We start from the raw sequence: 23,868 nt of genomic DNA, 5'->3' as shown, positions 1-23,868 counted from the left end.
AAAATCTTTTTTTTTAAAATTATTCATGTCAGGAGGAAACATTTGATGAACATTAAACATTTTAATTCCCTTTAGTTTAAAACAACTGTAGTCAGCAATCGAAGTACTTGAAAATATTTTAAATTTACTAAAACCATAATAAAAAAATAAATGGAACGATTTTTATATAAAAAAAAGAGTTTAGGTGAGATATTAACTTTAAAAAAAAATATGCATTTCGAAAAATTCCAACCACCCCAAATTGGTAGTGAAAGAATTTCAGTCATGTCCTTTCTAAACTAGGAACAAGCATTGACATTTATTGCTTACGAATCGCTTTGACAAACACGCCACAGTTCACAAAAACACTAGAAATTTCCTTCAGAAGATTGGTTTCTGTGAATGGCATTCAAGTTTTTGTCAACTGAAACCATGTTACGTGTAGCGCGCAACTCTCAGTGCCCTATCGATTGGCACTTCTGACAATGACCTTGATGGGACCATAACGAAGTGTTTGGTTTGGTGAGGGCGCACGAATGGTGTTATCTCCATCACTGTGGTAATGGATATCCGATAAAGCTGTTCCTGGAAAGGCAACTGAGATAGACAAGAAACAGCCTACAATATTGGATGTGTTTATCTACCTGCTAACACAACTTCTTGAACAGCTTCTTCCTATTGAAACACATTGCAACTATCGAAGAATCATTATGGCGTTAACTGTATAGTTGTTGAGAATAGTAAGCGAAATTGAAGTTTTAAAACCATGAAAAGTTAGACAAAAGTTTTAATGTTGGTTACTCAAGAGGTGTCTTAGAATATCACGTTTCATTAGTTTAAAACCACTTCACCTTGTACGTTTTTTAACTTGTAGTTTTAACTATTTTACAAACTTCGATATGTTCCCAATCATTCATTGGTATTATTTATCCTCTTTTTTTCAATCCCATTCAATAAAATCATGTTAATGTTTTTCAAAGGTAATATTTAAAATGCTGATAGTGCAAATGAATGCATATGTTACATGATTATCCTAACTCTTGCTTTTAGAATATAGCGCATGCTCCAATGTATACTTTTCCTACTTCTGTATCGTTGACCGCAACCTAGTTATGTAGTCAATAATAGGCAGATGCCTTTTTTTAATACAATGGACTATGCATATAAACTTCAGTGTTTTAATCAATGTGTTAAATTATATTGGAACAAAATTCAACACTCTATTTAGATTTTAGTAAAAGATTACTATGCAAAACTTAATAAAATCTGTTAAGATATTATTAAGTTTTGTATTAGAAAGTACATTGTCTCGGATGTCTATAATTATTGGCATTTTTTTTTATCTGTCTGATGCTTTATGTGGGTGGATGTGTTTTGTTCCCAATTTCGGATGTCATTAATAAAACGTCTAAAGATCTTTTATTTTTTATGTAGGTTTTATTATTAATTTCAAACACAACAACAAGCAGCACCACAGTAATCTGTCATTACAGTCACGATAATCAATGGCAACCTGTTAATAAATACGTCTCTGAGACTGATGTCTGTCAAATACATGGTTTGTGTGTGTGTGTCACCTCATCACTAGAATTTATTTATATTTCCTTATTTCTCTGGTAACAATATCCAATAAAGTCGGAATCAACATTATATTTAACCACCTCTAAGAAGCAGATTTGCATTAGATAACTTCAATATTTGTTGACCTTTTAGTTCTGCGTCTTACCTATATTCTTCTGACCACTCTTTTCTAACTAAAGATACGTATACTTCTGCAATCAACAAATAGGAAATTTCCTGGTGTTTTCTGTTTATTTTCCTTGCCACTCTATTATAATTATCTCGTTTATTCCATGTCATTTCCAACTGTTTAATCTGCTTAATATATTTTAGATTTCTCAACGTAAATGGGATGTGTTATCGGCAAAATTAAAAACAAGTGGCGAGGATTAGAAGAACTTGTAATATTTATGAATGATTACTCTCCTTTTAAGATGCCAATAACGGAGTCAGAAATGTAAATTTATTCTGATTAGTAATTAGAAAATAATCAGTAGAATTATAAATCTGAACTAATTCTTGTTTTCATAAATTATAAATACTTTATAATTCCTGATCATCTGGCTTGATTAAGATTACTAACATACGTGTATTTTTCCCTGTTCTCCGACAAAGAAATTGTTTGATCCATTTTATATAAACATTCGTATAAAAACAATTAGCCCCTTCTTTCATCTAAAAATCAGAAAACAAGTGATCTGCCTCTTAATTCTTTCACTCACATAATCTGCTGAGCAAAACTATGAACGTGTTTGTAGTGTTGTTTTTGATATTTATTCATTTAAATGAATTAGCTTTGTTTTTACACAACAAAATTAGCGCAGATTACTGATTTATAACACGCTTACAGCAAGATGAGCTGAATGTTTTATTGAACTAATAAAATAAAAGGGGATGCATGTAGTTATCCTAAATGCAATTTGCTAACATTAAAATGCAATTTATCGCTCTAAAGAGGTTACGTACATTAAATTCACACACACACACACACACACACACACACACACACACACACACACACACACACACACACACACACACACACACACACACACACACACACACACACACATCGCGATTGGTGAAAATTTGGACGAAAACGCAAGCTAAATTATTAACATATTTAAAACAAAATGGCAAATACGACTTGTCATTTATGATTAGTTTTGCAATTATTGAATAAAAAGGTGGCGTAATGCATACGATGCTGAGATAGGTGGCGCTCTTCCATGAAGTTTGGAAACGTAGCACTAACATCACCAGAAACGTAGCACTAACAGCACTAACATCATCATCGTTTTGCCAAGTATGGCACTAACACCAAATGCAGATCTTCCAATGAAATTAGACTACGAAGTCATTTTTAAGTTCTTTCAAAAATTAGCTTTGCTTTTCAATGATTCTTAATAAATATCCAACCCTTTTTTTTAAATGTTTCAAACCATATTAATTAATAAACTTATATTTTTACATTAAACCTAAAGATATATTTATTAGATTTTTTAGGTTTTGACAATTTTCATTTTCAAAGGGTATTAAAAATTGAATCGGTGATGATCCTACAAGTAGTACATCATTAAAGTGGACACAATCACATCGACCCTTTTACCCTTTCATTTCAGTTTTCTTTTGGGTTTAAAATTTTGTTATGTCAGAAATAATCCATGTTGCTTTTTGACATAAATTGGATTTATTTACCTCACTATCCAACAACAGTACCAAATTTATATCTATGCTGGAATAACAATGTGACATAACAATCTAGTGAACACTACCTTTAAGTAGATTAAAACACATTTCCAAAAATCTGACACAATTTTGGGAAATGTATTCCAAAAATTGTGTCAGAATAAATCTAGAATGTTTAATTTTATCGATATAGTTTGATCTATAAGTTACTTCCATTTTATGCATTTAATGGGATAAGTAGAAGGCAGTGGAGTTACATAAACTGCATTCTATGATTAATATATATACAAAAAAAATGAAAACAGAAAAATGTTTATTTTTAACGAAAGCAGACAAAATAGCCGTAAAATTAATAGCTTATTTTTAAGACCTAATAATAAACACATAACAAATTGCTAACTCTTTCACCGATCCCACTTTCTACCCTTCTATGCACAATTTCACCGATTTCATAACAAGTGAGGTAATCTAGACCATTTTGTTTTCAATTTGATTAATGATTTTGTACTTTTGTTATACACGGTGTTGATCCATACCCTACTTTCCATTTCCATATTCTCTGGTGAGTTCGCATAATGTGGACTCTGTGCAGGCCAGTCAAGTTTCTGCATTATGGTGTTGAATGAAATGGATCTGTTTAGTCAAACTACCATAAAATAGAAAGCATTACATTGTCCAGAATTGTTGCATTTTCTTCGGAATTCATCTAACCAGACACTACATCTAAAGTCTCACTTTCAGGAGAAACTAGTCCTAGCAATTATTCCTGGTCCCTAGACCTCGCAACTGGATGATACACTCGGCATAATGCCTTCCTCCCAGGCAGTTGTCAACCCAGACTTATCCATCCAAGAGAAAATGTTTGTGTGAATTTCGCTTCATACTACGGACTTCCAACAACGCTTTTACAGATCATTGATGTTCTTCTTAATGTAGTCCTGCCGTTGATTTGATGCGTTGGGTGAGGTAAAGTTCACGTGCCTTCTGTAGAAATCAAGAAGTGCAACTTTTTTCGCGTTATACTACTGTTGATCTGTGCCCCTGTATACTCTTTGAATTCCTAAGTGATTACTGTCTCTATATTAGATTACCGAGATTTTCGTACCACCCTTCGAAATTCGTTTGGTACCTTGATGTTATCTTTCAGAATATTCTTGTATATTTGTTGACTATAATTTTAATTTGGATCGTGTTTGTAAATAATTTTGATTTTAGATAATACAATCATATTGCCAATGTAACCGAGTGATATGGGTGATAGCCAACATCTATTTCTAAGACCGCAAAGGATTTTAACCGCTATAATTTTAATTTATATGTCAATATAATTTAAGTGCGATGACAGAAAACTTTAGTATGTTTCATTGTAAAACAAAAATGCCTCAGAAGTTATTTCATACGTCAATTATTTAATTATAACCTTTGTATTTAATTTAAAGTTATCACAGGAGCATTACGCAAATATGGGTTGTTTGTATTGTCTGCTAAATAAAGTTTTTATCAATGGTCTTCATTCTCACAGTTAGTAACCCTTTCCTTAAGCTATACTTATCTACTTTAAGTTGTATTTATCATCGTGTTCTCTGCTTTTTCGCTTTATCCATAAAGAAACAGAAATATCTGTATCAAACTTGGCTTATACATCCGTGAACTGACATTTTCAGCGTACTGGAAAGCTTTTGCTCTGTCATTTTTGCTTCATCAACTTTGACAAATTCCTCCAAGCGACATTGTCATGTTTGACGTGCGATTTGAATGCGTCCAGTGAGAAAAGAGTTTTTGTTCATTTATTGGAGTCGTAGTTGACAAAAGAGAGAAACAAAAAAAAAACATTCAAAATATGAATGTGTTAGAATTCACTTCGTAGGAAAAATGGAACTGGATGACGAACATCCTTCGTAGGATGTTCGTCATCCAGTTGGAAAAACCCTGGATTTGAATTCCATCCAGAACACTTGATAAGAACCTCAAAACTTTTTTTTTCGATTTCAAAAGTTAGGTTGTATATGAAAGTTTTATTTTTCTGTTCTCCAACTGGTTAATTTCATTTTCGTTTGTTGATCCTTCTTGATTCTGGCAGGGACGGAAGCAATGCGCTTGGTTGGAGAAACAAACCTTCGAATTTCATCTAAGAAGCAAAGAAATTGTGTATAAAAGCGTTTCAATTAACAGATGAGGTTAAATCACCTTCGAAACTGGCAAACCGGTTAGAAAAATTCTTTATGATCATCAAACTCCTGACATATACCCTCCAGGCATGTACAGGATATTATGATAGTACTACATGAATAACTTACATCAGCACTAACTTCCTGGCTACAATTTACTCCAAATCAGTATGTTATTTGTCAAGACTCCAACATTATCAGATCTCATATTTCGATCTTCTAAGGCACTTCATACTGTATCAATCCATCTAGGTATTGGTGTTCCTCTGGTTCCTTTTCCTGCCAACCTGGCAGAGAACATTTGTTTTTCTAATCTTTCCTGTCCCATTCTGTTTAAGTGACCATACCACCTGAGAATAGCTCTGCTAACACATTCCTGGATGCTAATAATGTCGAGTTCTTTCCTAATATCCTCATTTTTAATATGATATTGCCATTGATATCATTTTTTCACCTCCCTAATCTTTCTCAGAACTCTCAATCTTTGTTTTCTCTGTCTCTGGTCAAGTGTTTAATTTCTAACCCAGCTCTCAGATCCGTACATTAAAATTAACTTGAACACAGTCTTATACAGCTAATTTAGTGTTTTGACTAACTTCTATCTCATTCCATATAACGTTATTAAGTTAAATGCTTGCAATTTGTTACGAAATGGTCTCATCGCCTCAGTTACGTTTGCCTTAATTTCCCCAAATCTCAATGAAGCCAAATTTCGTTTGCTCTTCAGGCCCTTATTCTACTAAATGAATCTCGGGTATTGACTTCCTATTTAAATTATTCAATTTTCAGTTTACTTTAAAAGTGTTTATACATTATTTTCAATATTTCATAAATCACAGAATGTACACTTGACCATTTCTCGTTATAAGTTCTCGAAGTCTAATTATTTGAAACCTTTATTTCATTCTTTTCCTGAGCATTTACTTTTTTTCATTTTTTTAAAAATTATTATTATCACTGAAGGTATCTTTAGGAATGTTCATACAAATAACCTCTTTTCCAAATCTAATAAACATAATGTTACAATTCGAGGCATCTACTATCAGTAAAGTATTGGTGTGTTGACTGGAATTAGTGGCTGACTGGAATTAAGAAAAAAAAAAAAAAAAAAAAGTACATGAAATTATATTATTCCTGTAAACATAACTTTATGGTTTGTTGCCCAAGTCCATCTGTTTGTTTTACTGAACCAGAAAGTTGTATTTCCTGATGGGAAAACCTTTCCAACTACACATAAGACCGACTAACTTAAACCCATTACTGAAAAAGCTTTATAAACGTTTCTAGAGGATGGGATTCGAACCTACTTTTTTATTATAATGTTTCTGTGTAGATTCCAACAATGCAAGGCTGTTCTTTCGCTGGCGCTATGAAGAACTACATTTTTTATGAAAAAAAAATAATTAAATCTTAATTTACGAGTAAGTTGAAATTCTGCGAAAATTCCCTCGCTATTTTACTCACCAATGTTCTTTCAAGAATTTCGCTGTTACCCGTAGAGACAATAAAAGACTATTAGTCTTTGATAGAGTCCATTCTTTAATTACAGAGGTTACATCTTGTCATTATAAAATCTACTAATACAATTTTATGAGGTTAATTATATTTGTCTTTGAATATACTGTTGATATGACGACTAAAGAATAGTTTATAAACATACATCGGATTTAGAAATGTTTTTTTTTTAGTTCCTATCCACGAAGAGTTATTATTGGTAAACCTGTAATACATTTGTACCGTGGGTAGGCTAAGGATTTTTATAAAAAATAAATCAGGGCTTGATTCTGATACTTGGTTTATCCATCCATAAATTTAAGTGTAGTTTTTTATTACATGGAAAAGCCATTCCTTAATATAAATCTCTATTTTCGAGAAAATAGAAAAGTTTTTGCGATGTCTTTTGGGATAAGAATGAAGCTTATCATAACTGTGTTGCATCGAAAGCCGCAATTTCATCTTCTCTCTTTGTATAAATCTCTAATTTCTATTAAAGAACGCACAAAAATATGCCTTTCCAAATGTAGCTGTTTAGCTCCGTTACTTAATCCTTTCGAAGAACAGCAAACATATTATGCAACCTCTCTTCCAAATCTACATTCACTAAAACGTGTTTAGCATTAAGATGACAGATTTGATCACAAGATGCGAAGTACAGAGCTATTTGGTGCAACACACTCCCATAAAATAAATTAAAGAAAAAGATCGTGTTCATCATAATGCTGTTTACGGTGATGTCCTTTTAGTGAATATATTTATTCAGATGGCAGTGAGAAATTATCGTCTTGATGTTCTGCAGGAAAATATGGAATAAATTATATCCTACCTCGTAAGTTCAATTACTGCAACAGAGCCGCATCTCCTCCTCCTCCTCACAACGTAAGCTATTATTTGATAATGGGAATATGGATGTTTTCCGTTTTATCTTCTATTACTAAAGTGCTCACCTTTTGTTTAAATGAAGCTGTTGTTCTGTACATCGTTACTTCTATTAATAATACGAATTTGGATGATATTAAGATAAACCAAAACATAATAAATTAGAAATTGCATTAACTACATTAGAAAATGAACATTTTCGAAGTGTTTAGGCCTACAGTCTTCTAGTTTAGAATTAAATACGGAAAAGGGTTCCCGAAGTGGGTCGGTTTTGCATTGTGCATCAAAGTAGGCGCTTATACATCCTTTTCATCCGCTATTCAGAATGTATATCAATGAATGTTCATCATCGCAGTGGAATATTAACTTCTTTTCGCAATTAATTTTCTTGCAGATATCAACAAATTGTGGATGTAGTGTAGAATAGCATCGTTTCGTAGATAAATGAAACTAAGTTTTGAAACACAAATATTAAGTACAAGATAATTTGAAATTTTTAATATATTCATTAAGATACACTCTCGTAAAATGCAATCATCAAACCTAATGTAATAATACATTATTTTACAAGTTTGTCATGAGGAACATTGCTCAATATGTTTATGCAAGCTGCAGGTTACGTTGCTTATAATTTGTTTATTCAAGATGTTTATGATGAATAAATATATTTCCAGAGTTTCTCATTCTAGTGATGGTGAAAAGTAAAGTAAATTACAAGGATATCAACGTTGTTTGTTTTCAAAAACCGATATTTGCATTCCTTAAGTGCGCAAGAGATCAAATAAAATGGAATTCAAAAATGAAACTACGACATTTAATTCATATTCTGTTTATTCAGTTTAAAATTGGATTTAATATTGCACAATAATCAAGCAATATAAGTAGAGAAAACGAAGGGAGGATAATTTTATGCATTGATAGATAAAGGGATCACGAAAGGTGATCCCTTTATCTACGGTTATTTTTGCTAACAGCAAAAATAATCTTTCCCTCCTTGGCAAAATTTGAAACCAGATCTTTCTAACTCGAAGAGTAGATTTCGTAATGCCCTCGGCGCTGTGGAGATCTATTGAAATACAAAAAAAAAATGAATCTTTGTTTAGCGTAAAATGATTCAATTTACAAATTATAATATAAAATGACTATGTCCAGTACTGTACTGTAACAAATAATGAAACATCAATGTACAATACTTCTCTGAAAGTGCCAGTAAAATTATCTGAAAATACGTTGACCATGAGTAGTTCGTCAAAGCTGTTGCTTTATTAATTGGATGATTTATCGAAAGAAGCAGGGAAGGGTAGTTTATTAACAATAAATTCTTTAAATTCGCAATTGCAGCAAGCAGTTCTGGTGATCTATCGCCATATACAAATCCTGTGTAAAATCTAGGCTCATCTGAAGGGGGGGGGGGAATATGATGGCAGTCGGAGTAGGCTTGTTTAAAAGTATTTGTATTATTAGTTTATACACTTTACTCTTTTCTGCATACATTTCTCGACAGCAAGCATTTCCAGCCTGCATCATGCTGTGTAGTTTACTAAACTCTTCAAGTTGGGGTCCATTTCCTCAAACAACTGAATTTCCTTATTACAGAGGTGCCTTTTCCTGCTTTTTCACTATAAAGGTTTTTGGTACTAGGCTTATTACTGTTTTTCTACTTTTCTCCTCCTCCTCTTCGTACGCAGATTTCTGTGATTGTAGTTGAATAAGGTTTTAATTTGAGAGTTCTTCTTCCACAGTTTCCAATAACTTCTTCATTTTCAACTTCCAACTCCAATTGGTTAACTAGAAGCATAATCTTGTCACTAATCGCTTGTTTGGATTTTTCTTTGTCGACTCCTATGAGTGTATAAGCATGTATTTTCAGCAGCTTCTTTCAAACAACATTCATAAACGTTGCCGTCATTTTATCCTGCTATTGTATATTCTTTGTGCAATGCAAGATATCATGTTCCTTCCGAAATTCTCTGGGAATTTTTTTGCCCTGTGTCTTGATGGGAACAATAACATGCTGGCCTATGGGTTGCTGAAGTAAGTTCGATGAACGTTTTAATTAGATAGTGGTCGTAAGTCACTTATATCAAACGTCTAAGCAAATCATGAAGAAGAAGAAAAATACTGATTGGTTTTTCCTTCTTTTTCTTTGACTACTAAGACTACTTGCTTGTAGTGCTGCTGGCATCAAGACCGTCTAGTCATCTTCTTTGCATTTCGTCTGCTTCTTCTTTTCACCTTTGGTATCCTGTTCTTTATTTTCCTTGTCCATATGTTATTCAACATTATTTCTATATGATGCTTCCATTCTTTTCATTTTGGGTCCAGTCATGCAGTGACAGTGCTTTAAAATTGTCTCTGATTCGAAAGTTCCTAATTTCATATTATTACACCCATAAATGTTTCTTAATGTTTTCATCTCAATGATTTCATTGTTCAATTTTTTGCGTAGTTTCTGCGTATTCTTGTATTGCATATTTTAGTACTGGTCTCACAACTACTTAGTAGATTCTTATTTTATGTTTCTTTACTCCGTTCGTACTCTTCCATAGAAGTCGTTTGAGGAATCTGGATATTGTATTAGCTTTTATTGCATGTTTTCTTGCGTGGCATTTTGCTTGATGCAATATTTGGTTCTGTTGCTAAATATTTTACCTTGTCAATGTGTTTCGTTATCTTTCCTTTATTTCTAAGGCTATTTTCTATTTTTCTAATTGTCTTCTATTATTATCTGTTATTTAAAAAGTTCTGTTCTTCTTCATAGAAGAAAAAGAACAGAACTTTTGAACAAAAAGAAGAACAGAACAGAAGAAAGAAAATGTTCTTCCTTTTTCATAGACACCATTATATTTTTTTAATGTTGTATAAATTTTGAAAATAATATTTTATTTATCAGTCCAACACATGTTCGTTTTTTCAGATACTTCTTTGAGTACCACAAAAATAATGTTCTAACTCCATGGAACAGTTATTCCAGTATTTCTATTTAATTTTCCTTATTATGGCAGCTCATGTTATTGTATCTATCTTACAGGTATCAGCTTCTTTTCTTTCGCTATGAAAGAATTTTTACCTCTTCTTTATACCGTGGTGCCCCTCTTAGATGGTGTCCCTCTAGTTTTTGCACTAATTGATTTTTCTGCTAATGCTTGTTTGCTTCGAGAACAATATCTTTAAGAGCCATCCATTTTTCTTAAAAGCCACTGTTTTTTGTTTTTGTTTTCTACGCTTTACGGTTTATCTAACACACCAGTATAGGTTTCCTCATTCTTTTTTCCTGAAGTAATTCCATTATAGTTTGCTTTTCTCCGTGTATGGTGTTTTAATTTATTTTTTTCATGTCTCTTCTAGTTTCATGTTTGAAAGTTCTGACTCGGTGTCACTTTCTGTATCTGCCAATGTTAGAACTCTTACAGAAATATTTTTCTAGTATGATTTCTTTATTATAACTAATAGAGAAACCTTTACAATTATAACTAATGTAACCAAGTATAGATTTTTCCCGTACTGTATTCTGTCAGGTTCTTTTATGTTGTATTTTACGATCTAAGAATGTATTTATCTTAATGCATTACTGGTACAAACTTGCGGCAGGTTTATTCATTTTATTTAATTATTTCTTCATTTATATCTTTTTCATATGACTGGAATAGCTAGATGTGTTTGTGTTATTTATTGTAAAGTAGCAGAAATAATGAAGAGGTCTTAAAAAGAGTAGAAGAAGAAAGTCTGTTAAGGAGGATAAAAAGAAGCGAGGGAAACTGGATCGGACATATTCTGAGACTCAAGAAGAAGAAGAAGAAGCAGAAATAGGAAATAGGATATTTTTTAAAAAGAAAATTCACTTTTATACAGTGTGAAGACAGAAAAAAATCCTTAAAAACGAAAACCTGGTTAGAACTGAATTCATTTAAACACGTATTTGTAATTAAAGTTAGAGCTTTCGTAGCTAAGTCGGTTTCGACGATGCCGTGCGGTTTGAAAGACCTGAGTTTGAATCTTGCAGGATGCGAAGAATCTTTGTCTAGACTTCTTGTTTGAAGGTGAGTTAGTTGGTCTCATACAGTAACAAGGCACTTTCAGAAAATCGGGTTTTTCATCCCAATTAGAGTATACTCATCATGGCTACGAAAATCCACTTTTACGAGCGCTTAAAATATCAGCGCACGAACGATTTAAATTTTTGATTCTAGTTATTCACTAGAGGAACCTCTTCTAGGCTTTATAAGCCACTTTCGTAGGGTACTTAATCTTCAGAATAGACGATCCACGTTTAACATCTTCAAGCAATTGGGGTTTTTAATTTCTTACCTCAGAGTAAAAATGACTGAAACGCACATCAGTGCATTCATATAGAACAGTAGCTAGGATTGGGTAAAAGAGACGGCAGCAGTTGTCGATTGTATTTTCGCCACCATCACCTAGCAACACTTGCAAAAAAAGTTTATCAAGCTGCAAGGACAAAAAAAAGGGCCAAAGAAAAAGTAAAGGCTAGAAAAAAAAAGGACAGCTCACTGTATTAGACTAAAAAGCTGTAGAGATTCTAGATTCTGTTTCATTCTTTAATTATTTACGTTTTCTTTTTGTTTTATTTATTTATATTTGCAACATTGTGATGCTTTATTTCAAACGTTTTGTAATTGCTGACTTGTTTAAATTCTAAAGAATTTACTGATCTTTAAAAATAAGAAAAATCTTAAGTATGATAAAAAAAATGTCTTTTCTTAATTAGAATAAGCATATCGTTTATCTTCAAATCTCACTGAAGCTGTTCCTAACCTCTCTCTCTCTCTTTTGATACCTTCCAGCATTGTGTCGAAATTTATGGATGTTTCCTACAGATGAAGAATTAGAAGGTAATCCAGAGGTAGACAGAACGTTTCTAGGTGAGATATTATTCGTTATCTCACATTATCTATTTTATAATTATTATTGTATTTTTATTTGTCAAATGAAAAAACATTTTATGTAAATCTTCAATTATTATATTTAACATCACGAGGTGCAAAGCAACATCACACATAATCAGCTTTAAGAGACATAAGCAATCATTTAGCAAAATCTACAGATACGTTTTTAAAGATGCATAGAAAATTTCTATGCATCTTTAAATTTTTGAAGATGCATAGAAAATCTGCATACGTTTTTAAAGATGTATAGCTTATTTCAAACGTGTAACGAGTACCTCACTTTTCCGACAGATTTATATAACAAATATAACATAATATTTGTAATGTTTGATGAAAATGGTGAATATCGTATTATACAAATAACTAATATTTATTTTTTAGACTATACGAGGACAGAAGCGGCCTTTTCTATTATTAGTTTCTGTCTGATGGTGATGGGAATTGGTTTTAGTGTGTATACGTTTAAAGAACCCAGGTATATGTTTAAGAGACTGGCAGGCATAGTTCATTTCATAACAGGTAAGAAACACTTCATTTTTAATTTTTTAAATAATCGTTATTTAAATAACTGTTACTACCACCGATGAGATTTCCCAAATAATGCCCCCAAATAATCAAATTCCCCCAATGTAGGAGAATTTGATTGTTTGGGGGCAACTAGAAAACGATGTTGCATTCGTCACCTTATCACCGATATAGTCAAAAAATCACCATTATCGGCGATAAATTATCGATATTGCAAACCGAACTTTCCTAGAAAAAAAGCTGGCAACACTAATACAGCAGTCAACATAAATAGTTGGCGGCGTAAGTGTGTTAAGGTTAGATCAGAGCATCTGTCACTTCTGAAAAGTAAACAGTACCAATTTAACTTTGTGCAGTTTTTCTTGTAGAAACAACAAGGGGTGTTTTGTTTAATTTTTAATGTATTGTCAATGTTTTCTATGCTATCGAGTGTTTTTATGTAACATTTTTACATGTTGTTAGTTTTCTGGTTACCCAAAAGTTGCGCTACTATCAATTTAAATAAAATGAACACTTTGTCATAATTGTATTAAGTTCGTTTGATGGTTGAAAAAATAAACATAATCTATTATATTTCGTTGTTTCTTTTTCTCTGCTTGTGATGGTAGACTTAAGATTTTACTTTTTTATTATTTTAACCCTTTTATTTATTATATGTGTTTTGATAGTATAAATACATGTTATACGCCATTAATTTCCTCGTATAATCCATACATGTGTACAGTATACTTTATAAAGCTATTTTTTCCCTTTCAGTTGCTAACCACATGCATAAGAGTAATGCAAGCAAGAAAAAAAAGTCCTCAGTTATTCCCATAAGTTTGAAGTTCGGTTTCATACCCGTTACTCAAGATAAACTGTCCTGAGTCACTCAGGATAAACTGTCCTGAGTCACTCAGGATAAACTGCCCTTTGTCGTTACTCAGGATAAACTGCTCTTTGCATAAACACTGCTTTGTCAAACAGTGTTTGTGCAAACACTGTTTGACCAAACGAATCAATGAAAAAAGTCGTCTGGATGAACTATGATTTGAATCAACTTAAGTCTCTAATGGAGAAGTTTGAGAAAAGATCAACAATAGATTCATTGTTTTCTCTCTTCGAACTGCTACCCAAAATCGCACTCTTGAAGCTAGTTATGAAATTTCTCTGCTCATAGCTAAATCAGGAAAAAATCATACTATAGGAGGATTTAATTAAGTCAGCAATATTAACGTTTCTCAAAAGAGTTCTGGATAAAGATGACAAAGATGTCAAAGGAATGCCACTGAGCTATAACACTTATATATATATATATATAAGTCAGCCAAAGAATAGATGAGATAGCTAAAGATGTGAAAACACAACTTATTGAAAAGTTGAGATCAAGGAAATTAAATTCTCAATACAGATGGATGAATCAACTGTAAGAGACAGAATTGATGGCCTATGTAAGATATATTGACAATGGTGAATTTACTGAAGAGATGTTGTTCTGTGAAGTATTGAAAACCACGATTACTGCCGCTGATATATACAATAAACTCAAAAAGTATTAGATAAACTCAAATATCAATGAAAAATATTACATCTTGTGCTAAAGATGGTGCTCCTGTTATGATGGGCAAGAAACGTGATTGTTTAAAATTAATGAAGGATGAGAATCCTGAGATGTCTTGTGCATTGTGTTATTCACAGAGAAAATTTAGTTTCCAAAAAACTTTCACCTATTACAAATGAGATATTGAATTCAGTTATAAAATGTAACAACACTATTAAAGCTAATGACAAATATGAGTTTCTCTTCAAACAATTTTGTAAGGATAAAACTGCTGACCAAATAAGACTATTGCTTCTCACCTCAGTGTGAAGCTGTCACAGAGGAATTGCCTGAGAAGATTCATGGAACTACTTGATATTCTTAGTGAGTTTTTGAATGACAAAAATCTGAAATGAAACTCGTATAAACAGTTGATGGTCAAGCATTTGTGAGTTATTTGAAAGATATCTTTGAAATGCTGAATATATTGCTGTTACAGTTGCTTATTCAGCAACTGTAAGGAGCAAATAAGATCCATGTTGATGCAAGGGCTAAGATATTTGCCTTCATTGCATTTCTGCAATTATGTCAAAAGAATGTTTCAGCCAAAATATTTGACCAATTTTGTTGGCTAAATAAGTGTGAGGTAACTGATGTTGCTGTATGTGTTATTGATAAATAACACTTACAGCAACTGATGTATGTGTTATTTATCACATACATCAGTTGTATGTGATAAATAACACATACATCAGTTGTATGTGTTATTTATCAATAACACATACAACTGAGAAAAATGGCTCGCGATTTAAATGACAGATTTACTGATTTAAAAGATTTTTCATCTCGGATAACTTAGCCAATGCTAGTGGACTTAACTGTGATGACCATGCAGTATCAAGAACTCTCAGAAATGCAAAATGATGAGTCTATTTGACTTTATTCAACATAAAAGGAACAATTGCATGACTTTGTGACGAGACAGAAACAAAATATCCAAATTCAACTAGTTTTGCACGAAAATCACTGTTGCCCTTCCCGTCGTCATATTTAGTTGAATGTGGTTTTAGTGCTGTAAATGACTTTTTACTTAAAAAAAAAATCGTCTGGATATCACAAACCATGAGGATTTGAGATTGAAAATGACTAAATTAGTACCTCAAATAAAAACTCATTTGAGATAAGACATCAAGCTGAAGGATCACGTTAACATTGATTTTATTTTACCGAGTTGAGTTCGATTTATGTTTTATAATATACAAAGCGTAATATAAAAGTTATATTCATTGAAGAAAGTCAAATAAAAAATAGTTTTACTTATGTTCGTTTTTTATTTGAAGTACCTATTATTATTGTTATTATACTTTTCAGAATTTGGTTAACTATTATGCTAGAGGGGCCATCAAAGTCTTTGAGACGTTGAGGTGTGGCATGATCCAAAAAAGTTGAGAACGAATGATTTAAAGATTGAAACCCCTGAAACGCTTGAACTTTCATACATGAAACATACAAGAAAATTCTCTTATTTCCCAATGTTATTTCCATAACATTGGGAAATAAGAGAATGTTAATTCCCGTATTTCCCATGTTAATTCAACATTCCCCTGTTAATTCAAGATTATAAATAAGTCTAAGGTATCCTTAATTAAAGGCTAAAGAAATTGTATCTCATAAATACCGAACGTAATGCATGCAATGACAATAATTGGGAGACCTCTCCTGGGAGATTTTCGCAAACAAACGGTATATTTAACCAAGCCGCTTCAATATTGATGCATTTGAAAGGACTGCGGAAGGGCGTATCTCTCTAGATAACTGGTGTATTCAACTGTAGCTTTCACCACGTCATAAGAATGACTGTTTAGGAAGTGAAAATATAAACAAACATGCATCCCAGAATGCAGAGGGAGAGGCCATATTTATCGCATTCGGATACGTAATTATATACCGTTATTCAATAGCTCTTATTCATTCATTCATCGTATGGCATATACACATGGTTAAAAGGAAATAAAATAAAATATAGATGAATATAGATAAGATACAATATATAAAATTATAAGGAGTAAAACATAAAATACAGATAAAATACAGTTATTAAATATCTGACAAGTATCAAGCAAAAGATTTAGTCATATTTTTACATTTAGATTTTTAATGTACTTGATCGCCTCTGGGGATGGGTCAAAAATGTCCTTTAGGTCGCCTGGATATACCGTTAACTTACATTCCTGAACTATATGACGAATGGTTTTGGTCTCGGCTCCAAAAGGGAGTGGGATTCGGTATCTTTCCCCATTTTGATAGTAAGTCTCCGCATACACCACGGATCCTCTTAGCAGTCTTCCATATATTCCTGGGCAAGTCAAATCCAGATGGTTTTTGAAGAATATTTATGTAGCTACTGACTTCAGGTGATACTGTTCGAGTCCACAGCGCATCCCACTTATTCATCAAGCTGACATTCTGACTGAGAAGATTACTGGTTTTAATGGCAGGTCTTCTGGATTTTTATCTATCAGATAAAGCATCTGGAATAAACTCATGTATTGCGAGGTTTTGGTTTAAGATTTATTTTTTTTATTAAGGGCATAGTGAGATTAAGTTGATCATCTAATTTGTTGATTTGGTAGCATATACTCAGCTGCACTGTAGACCAGTTCCAAAGCGGTGCACCGCAGAATTGTGGCGCTTGAGCCCCATGTAGTACCGCAGAGCTTCTAAACTATATTATTTCTAGTACGTACTTTAGCAGCGATATTAATAATATGTTGTTTATATGACAGAGGTCTATCCAAGGTTAGTTATCCCCAAGTATTTAAGTGTCGGATTAAACGAGATTAATGTCCCATCAACATATATCTCTGGTTTTTGATTTGCAAGCCTGTTATTAAGGTGAAAACAAGAACATTCAGTTTTACCAGGATTTGGTTAATCTCCATTTGTTATAGAACTGCCATAAGGCTGACATCTCATTTATCAATATTTCTTCAGTTCTTTCTATATTTTTATCACTGATTACCAAAGGTAAATCACCTGCATAAGCAAACTTTCTACTGACTGTATCAGGGATGTCTGCGATGTAAAGACTGAAAAGTAGTGGTGCTAGCATCGAGCCCTGTGATAGCCCATTTTTAAGCACTCTCTGTTTACTGATACTTCCCCCATTTTACCACTCTGAAATATCGATCACATAATAATTTGTTTATGAGGTGGCCCAGTGTTTTACAGGGGATAATCTTAAGGAATTTGTAACTTCCAGACAGTATCGTAGGCCGCTGTCAAGTCAACAAAGACTGCAGTAGTCTTCAACCTTCTTTGAACCCCTGCTTCAATGTAAGTTCCTAAGCTACGGACCTTATCTGTGCAGCTACGATCTCTTCTGAACCCTATTTGTTCTATTAGAACACATTCCAAAATTCTCCCACTGATCCTATTCAGAATCAATCTCTCCAGCAGTTTGTAGGTTGCTCTTAAAAGGGCTATCGGGCGATAGCTTTCACTTCTGTCTGCTGGCTTATTGGGTTTTAGCACAGCGATTTTTGTCCTTTTAAATTCCCTGAGGACGCAACCACTTTCAAGTACGTCGCTAAAGAATTTGGCCAACCACAATCTAACATAAGGTCTACAATGTATCAGGAATTCATTATGAATATTATCGAATCCAGGGGCTTTCCTTGTTTTGACGTTTTGAAGCGCTATTTCCTCAGAAGAAAAAGGCAAGGAAAAATGTACGTTCTTTTGAATTACAGCCTTCGTAATTCATAATTCACGTTTTACCACTCTAGTATGTTCTTTGTCTATAGGAGTTTTAGAAACAATACGAGCAGTTACCTGATTGAGTCGACAGGGGAAGAGTTTTTCGGTATAAAGGGGCTTGGGCCGTGCTTCTTGAGTAGCGACGGCTTTTCTGCTAGAGTGTTTAAAGTCTGTGTTCTCAGATAATTGGGTCCACTTTTCCCTTCGAGCAGCATTAAGACTATGAAGCAGTACTTCGCCTATCTTAGGATCCTTACTCTCAAGGAATTGCCGATACAGGGATTCGCTTTCGTTAGTCCATCCGGGCACATATTATTTTCGGTAGCCTCGAGGGATGTATCTTTTTTGCCACCGCTATGATTACTCCAGTGAACTGTGTATAAATTTTATGGGTTGGAGGAAGTAGAGGTGGTCATCAGCGCAGCATTGTGCTGATGAGTCTGTGCTGATGACCAGCAGCATAGAATGCTGTGCTGGTCATCAGCATAGCATTCTCAATATCATTTCGGACATATGTTATGTTGCCATAGCAATAACTATAGTTCTGATAACTATCACTTAATATCTAATCGTAGATATTTTCATAAAATCGAAAATAACATTCGAAGTTCCTAATCCTTATTCCACCTGTCACTGTTTTACAGCATATTAGAGATTAATTGATAGACGATTCAAAACTGGAATTATTTTAACACAGAAAGAAATCCCCCGTGTGTGTGTTATTGCAATCATAACGGTTCCTTTCTCATTTCTTTTTTTTTCTTCTTTTTTATTCACGTGTTCCAGCATGTTCGCGAGAGGATCGCGATATCTCATGATAGAGAAAACTGTAATTACCGAGCGATCCACTTTTGTCATGAACGAAAGATGATAGCGGTAGCTTTCCTCACGCTAGCCGTATAGCTTTTCAGGTTTTCACCTAATCATTCTGGTTTATTTATAGCAACTGTCGCGTTACCTGGCAACACAATCGGAAACCGAAGCCCTGCACTTGGCGGAAGTATTGCTTATTTATTTATCCCCACCTGCGTCACAGCTCAGACTTATAAAATTTTTCCAATGACACACAAACAACTCTGTCCGGGTTATGGATAGCAAAAACACATGGGCGATGATTGAGATCAGAACGCGATGTACGGGAAAACTCCAGCTTTCGTGATCTGGAAAAATAACAGATTTCCTTCAGCCGATCAAACTCCAGACATAACTGTATTATCAGGAAGATTCAGCGCTGTAATCGTATTTCCCTACGTATAAGACTTAAGCTGTGTATGCTTTTAATGCTAGCCGTTATGAGTGCAACATTTGAGGTTTAATATTTATATATTTGAAAATGTTTGGATTATTTCCTAAATAACTTTCACTTTATATTTCTTTTTGATTGCAAGAAAACATAAAATAACGATAGGAAAAATTTCTAATATTGCGATAATATTTTTCTACGATATAAGCCACAAATCTCATAAAATGAGATGGATAATATTTTGTATGTAAATCCCTAATCACATAGATTTGGTTTCATAAAAAATTAACGCAGAAGCAACTAAGGCTATAAATGCTGAATATTATATGTGTTAATCACTTATATTCTCAGTGCGATCATTTTAAAACATTTCTTAATTTTAAAATTCTTACCATGATATTTTAAAATGCCATCATTTTAAAATATGTTAAGAGAAGTAAATGGTCGTAACACACTTAATGGTCTTAAATTGTCTCTTTAAAATCTGACTTTATAATAATTTCACTATACGATATTACTTAGATGTAAATTTTAAAAAAATCAGCAAATAATTTTTATATTAAGCCAATTTGTCCTATGACAAAAATCTACAATCTTTACATTCTTCACCTTTTACGCACGAATTCTTTTTTCTAAATAAATTAACTCGCATAGAAAAAAGTATTCTCAGTTAAAGTTTTCTCGCAAGAATTCATTAAAATGTGTGCTTTTGATGTGCGTGCTTCTTTTAGTATCTCAATTATATTCTACCTTGGGAATTTGGGTTTTTATCTGCTTTACAATTCGTTTACATTTTTTGTTGTTTATCTTCGTTGGAGGGATAAAATGTTTGTCAGTTTTACTACCAACGTTCAATGAGGCAGATAATTTACAAATTCATTTACCCATTCTCTCTCTCTCTCTCTCTCTTGTTATTTTGAAATCAATTAAGTGCCTCGTTCCTTAAACTCTAATCATTTCTCCTTTGATTCTTTCGCAAAATAATTGCAGTCTGCCTCTTCAAATCTTCGTTTATTTTTCATCATTGATGTCTTTATATTTTGCATAATTTCCATTAAATCTGAACCTCAGTTTGTGTTTAATTTCTTATTATTTTGGTTGATTGATTTTGGCGGTCTTGGTTTTCAGAGAAACAAAAAAAAGTTAATAGCTTTACTTCACTCTGTTAGCAATTTACCTTTGGTTAAATATAAAGTTTGTGCAAGACAAGTGAAAACTTTAACTACCGAGAAATATTTTTTATCTACTGGTTATTCGAATGTGTTAGTTAGGTTCTTAGTCCATCTATTTATTGGAAAAATCATATTCATTCTAGGGTATGTATACGCATAAAATTGCTTTGTTATTGCTACATAATCCGGTAATTATACTTGAAGGATTATCAGCGAAGGAACTAAAATCTTGTTAGCCGATTCACACTTCAGGTGAAATCGGCTAACAAGGTTTTAGTTCCTCGGTGAAATCCTGCCACTACAATTATCGTCTTGTACCAATAGCACTACAGATATCATGTATTACTCTTCTCCAGTATTATTTGATGCTCTGCGGAAAAATAAATGGAAAAGTCCCTTTAACTCCTTGGAAGAAAATGTAAATAATTTTTTTTTAAACCTACAGAAGCATATTTAGGCTTTTAAAAATAACCATTTAGTAGATATAACACTAAGCTACTTAATTTCCGGAATCCAAAACATTCTAAGAATGGTTGGGGATTTTCTAGCTGTAATTAATAGACCGAAAATAATATTAATAATAATTATTATTACAAACAACTTTACAATCGGGAAGGCTTTTATTGGCTTTGTTAATTGGAGCATTATCTTTACTAGAAAAGTTACGAATCAATAGTGGCATTAATAACTGTATTAAATATTACACAGACACGCGAAAAGCAAACGAATATCGAAGAATAGAAAGTGCTGCCTCATTCACAATATCTCTGTGATAAAAGTCCTGTATTACTGGTTTGTATTGTTGTCAACAGAACAAAAGATAGCTTGCATGTTCGAAATGACCAACGTTTTCATTTTACTTTAAAAGATAATCATTTTCATTGTTGTCAAACAATAATAGGAGTGAACCACCAGTTTTGTACAGTACTGTGTTATTGGCTATTCTTGCGTGGGTATTATCATGAGAATAAATGAGCTACTTCTTCAGAGTAAAACAAGTTGAAAATGTGTATTGGAAACTGGGAATCAATATGAACGAGAAATATAATGAACAAATTACTAATATGCTACTTACAGATGGTAATTTTTACGAATACGCGTCTAAAGAAAACCGTCGGTGATTACACTATCATATGGGAATTCCGTTTCTGATTGATTTCATCGATTTAGAAAGTTTTGAAATAATAGATTTCAGATAAGTGAATAATCCCCAGAAATTAAAAGTGTGGTAGAAGGATGCGATGAATTAGTAAACGCTACAAAAGGAGTAAAGTGTACCGTAGGTAACAAATGTTTTAGGCTTCTACAGTCCCTTTTTTGGTAGTGTATGTTAATCACACTAATGATACATTGAACTTGTATAGGATTAATATTTGTTCTGACACACATCGGAATTTTGTTAATTTCTATTAAGATTAACCTCTGACTTTTTTTGAGATGAACAAAATTCCGATGTGTTTGATCCTTTCTAGATATAACAATTACTAGATATAACAATGAATTAATTATAATTAATTATCATATTAATTATTGTACATAATAATAGATAGATAGTAAATGCTGTGGGGTATGCACAGAGGAGCACATGTATATGTCTCGGCGATAAAGAACCTTGACCTCAGGAACACTTCAGGCTAGTGACACAGGCAATAAATCAGAGTACTTGTCAACATTCTTGGAATAACAATCCTCCGTTACGTATGCAGGTACGACGATACCCTATGACAGTGTCAAACAAGAAAATCATCACCCATAATCTGAAATTCCTTACAAATAATCTTTAATCTTTATCGTTCTTACTTTAATGTTTATCATTTTATTGTAATTTTCGTTTATTAAAACTAAGTTTTAACACGTCTCGTATCTAGATTTCCTTTGGGATTCCCGTATACTAATGCAGAATTGATCTAACTACTAAAAGAGCAAGGTAATAAACTAATGGCTTTTACTGCTTGATTAGAAATTCTGTTGTTTTATCAGTGGAGACTCGAACGACCTTCTGCTATTAAAGTTTCACCAGAGAGAGTAGTGGGGGGGGGGGGGGGGAGGATCTGAATTAGTTCCTTTAAGCGAAGTTCTGAACAAATAGCTCATCTAAGAGTTCAGAAGAGAAATTACTCGAGACTTTGAGAGTCTCATATTCCCTGATTTGTGTTCATCATCCTTCCTCTCCCCAAACAACTCGTGAATTAAGGCAAATAATTGACTGTCGCCAAGCGACGGCGAGTGATATGTCGTCTACATTGTCTGCGCATTACGCGCATACTAAGGTAAAATTACCTGTTTTGAGCCACTTAAAACCAGATGTTTCTCTCTCTCTCTCTATTTCCTCTGCTAACATAATAATTACGTCAGAAAATCGATCAGAAGTGTTCTTCCAGCCATTGATAGAATTCCATTATGATTATGACGGCACTGTGTGTGTGTGTGTGTGTGTGTGTGTGTGTGTGTGTGTGTGTGTGTGTGTGTGTGTGTGTGTGTGTGTGTGTGTGTGTGTGTGTGTGTGTGTGTGTGTGTGTGTGTGTGTGTGTGTGTGTGTGTGTGTGTGTTCAAAAGACCTACCTGTTTGTTTCCTTCGATAAGGAATATTTCCTAATCAATATGACCGAAGCTGGTCGAACGATAATGTCAAGGTTTCGACTTCCTGAGGAGCACGCTATATTCTCTTCCCGTAACGTTTTGCCGCTGCCTGAACAGTAGCACTTCACAAACATAGATACCTATTGGCTTCAGACGTTCGGCCTTGATTCGCTTATCCCCGGCAACTATTTATGGATACCGTCCAGAGGACTGAACTGACATCTTTCGCCACCTGTATGCAATGATCAGCTTCTCATTCTTAGTCGAAAAAAAATTATCTATAGATACGTAAGCCTTAAAATTATATCTCTTTACAAAGTAAGATTTTTTTCTCTTTATACTTTTCCCAAACTAAACACAAAACTTCTCCCCCCCCCCAAGTGACGTAGGT

At 33.3% G+C, this 23,868-nt stretch overlaps 1 protein-coding gene across 2 annotated transcripts in view; it reads left to right on the top strand.

The window, feature by feature from the left end:
- The window catches only part of LOC150108975 (transmembrane protein 114-like), a 127,159-nt gene that overhangs the window by 95,022 nt on the left and 8,269 nt on the right, over positions 1 to 23,868 (top strand). For both annotated transcript variants that reach the window (XM_090411182.1, XM_090411188.1), the window contains 2 exons: positions 12,578 to 12,655; positions 13,061 to 13,198. In XM_090411182.1, the coding sequence (XP_090267308.1) occupies positions 12,578 to 12,655; positions 13,061 to 13,198 (216 nt within the window). The remainder of the gene's footprint in view (positions 1 to 12,577; positions 12,656 to 13,060; positions 13,199 to 23,868) is intronic.

Source organism: Typopeltis vanoorti, chromosome 2, assembly GCF_054136105.1.
Source record: "Typopeltis vanoorti isolate ZY-2024b chromosome 2, IOZ_Tvanoo_1.0, whole genome shotgun sequence".
NCBI classification, from domain to species: domain Eukaryota; kingdom Metazoa; phylum Arthropoda; class Arachnida; order Uropygi; family Thelyphonidae; genus Typopeltis; species Typopeltis vanoorti.
The sequence above is the reverse complement of the archived record's forward strand: the minus strand, read 5'-3'. Positions and strand labels throughout refer to the sequence as shown.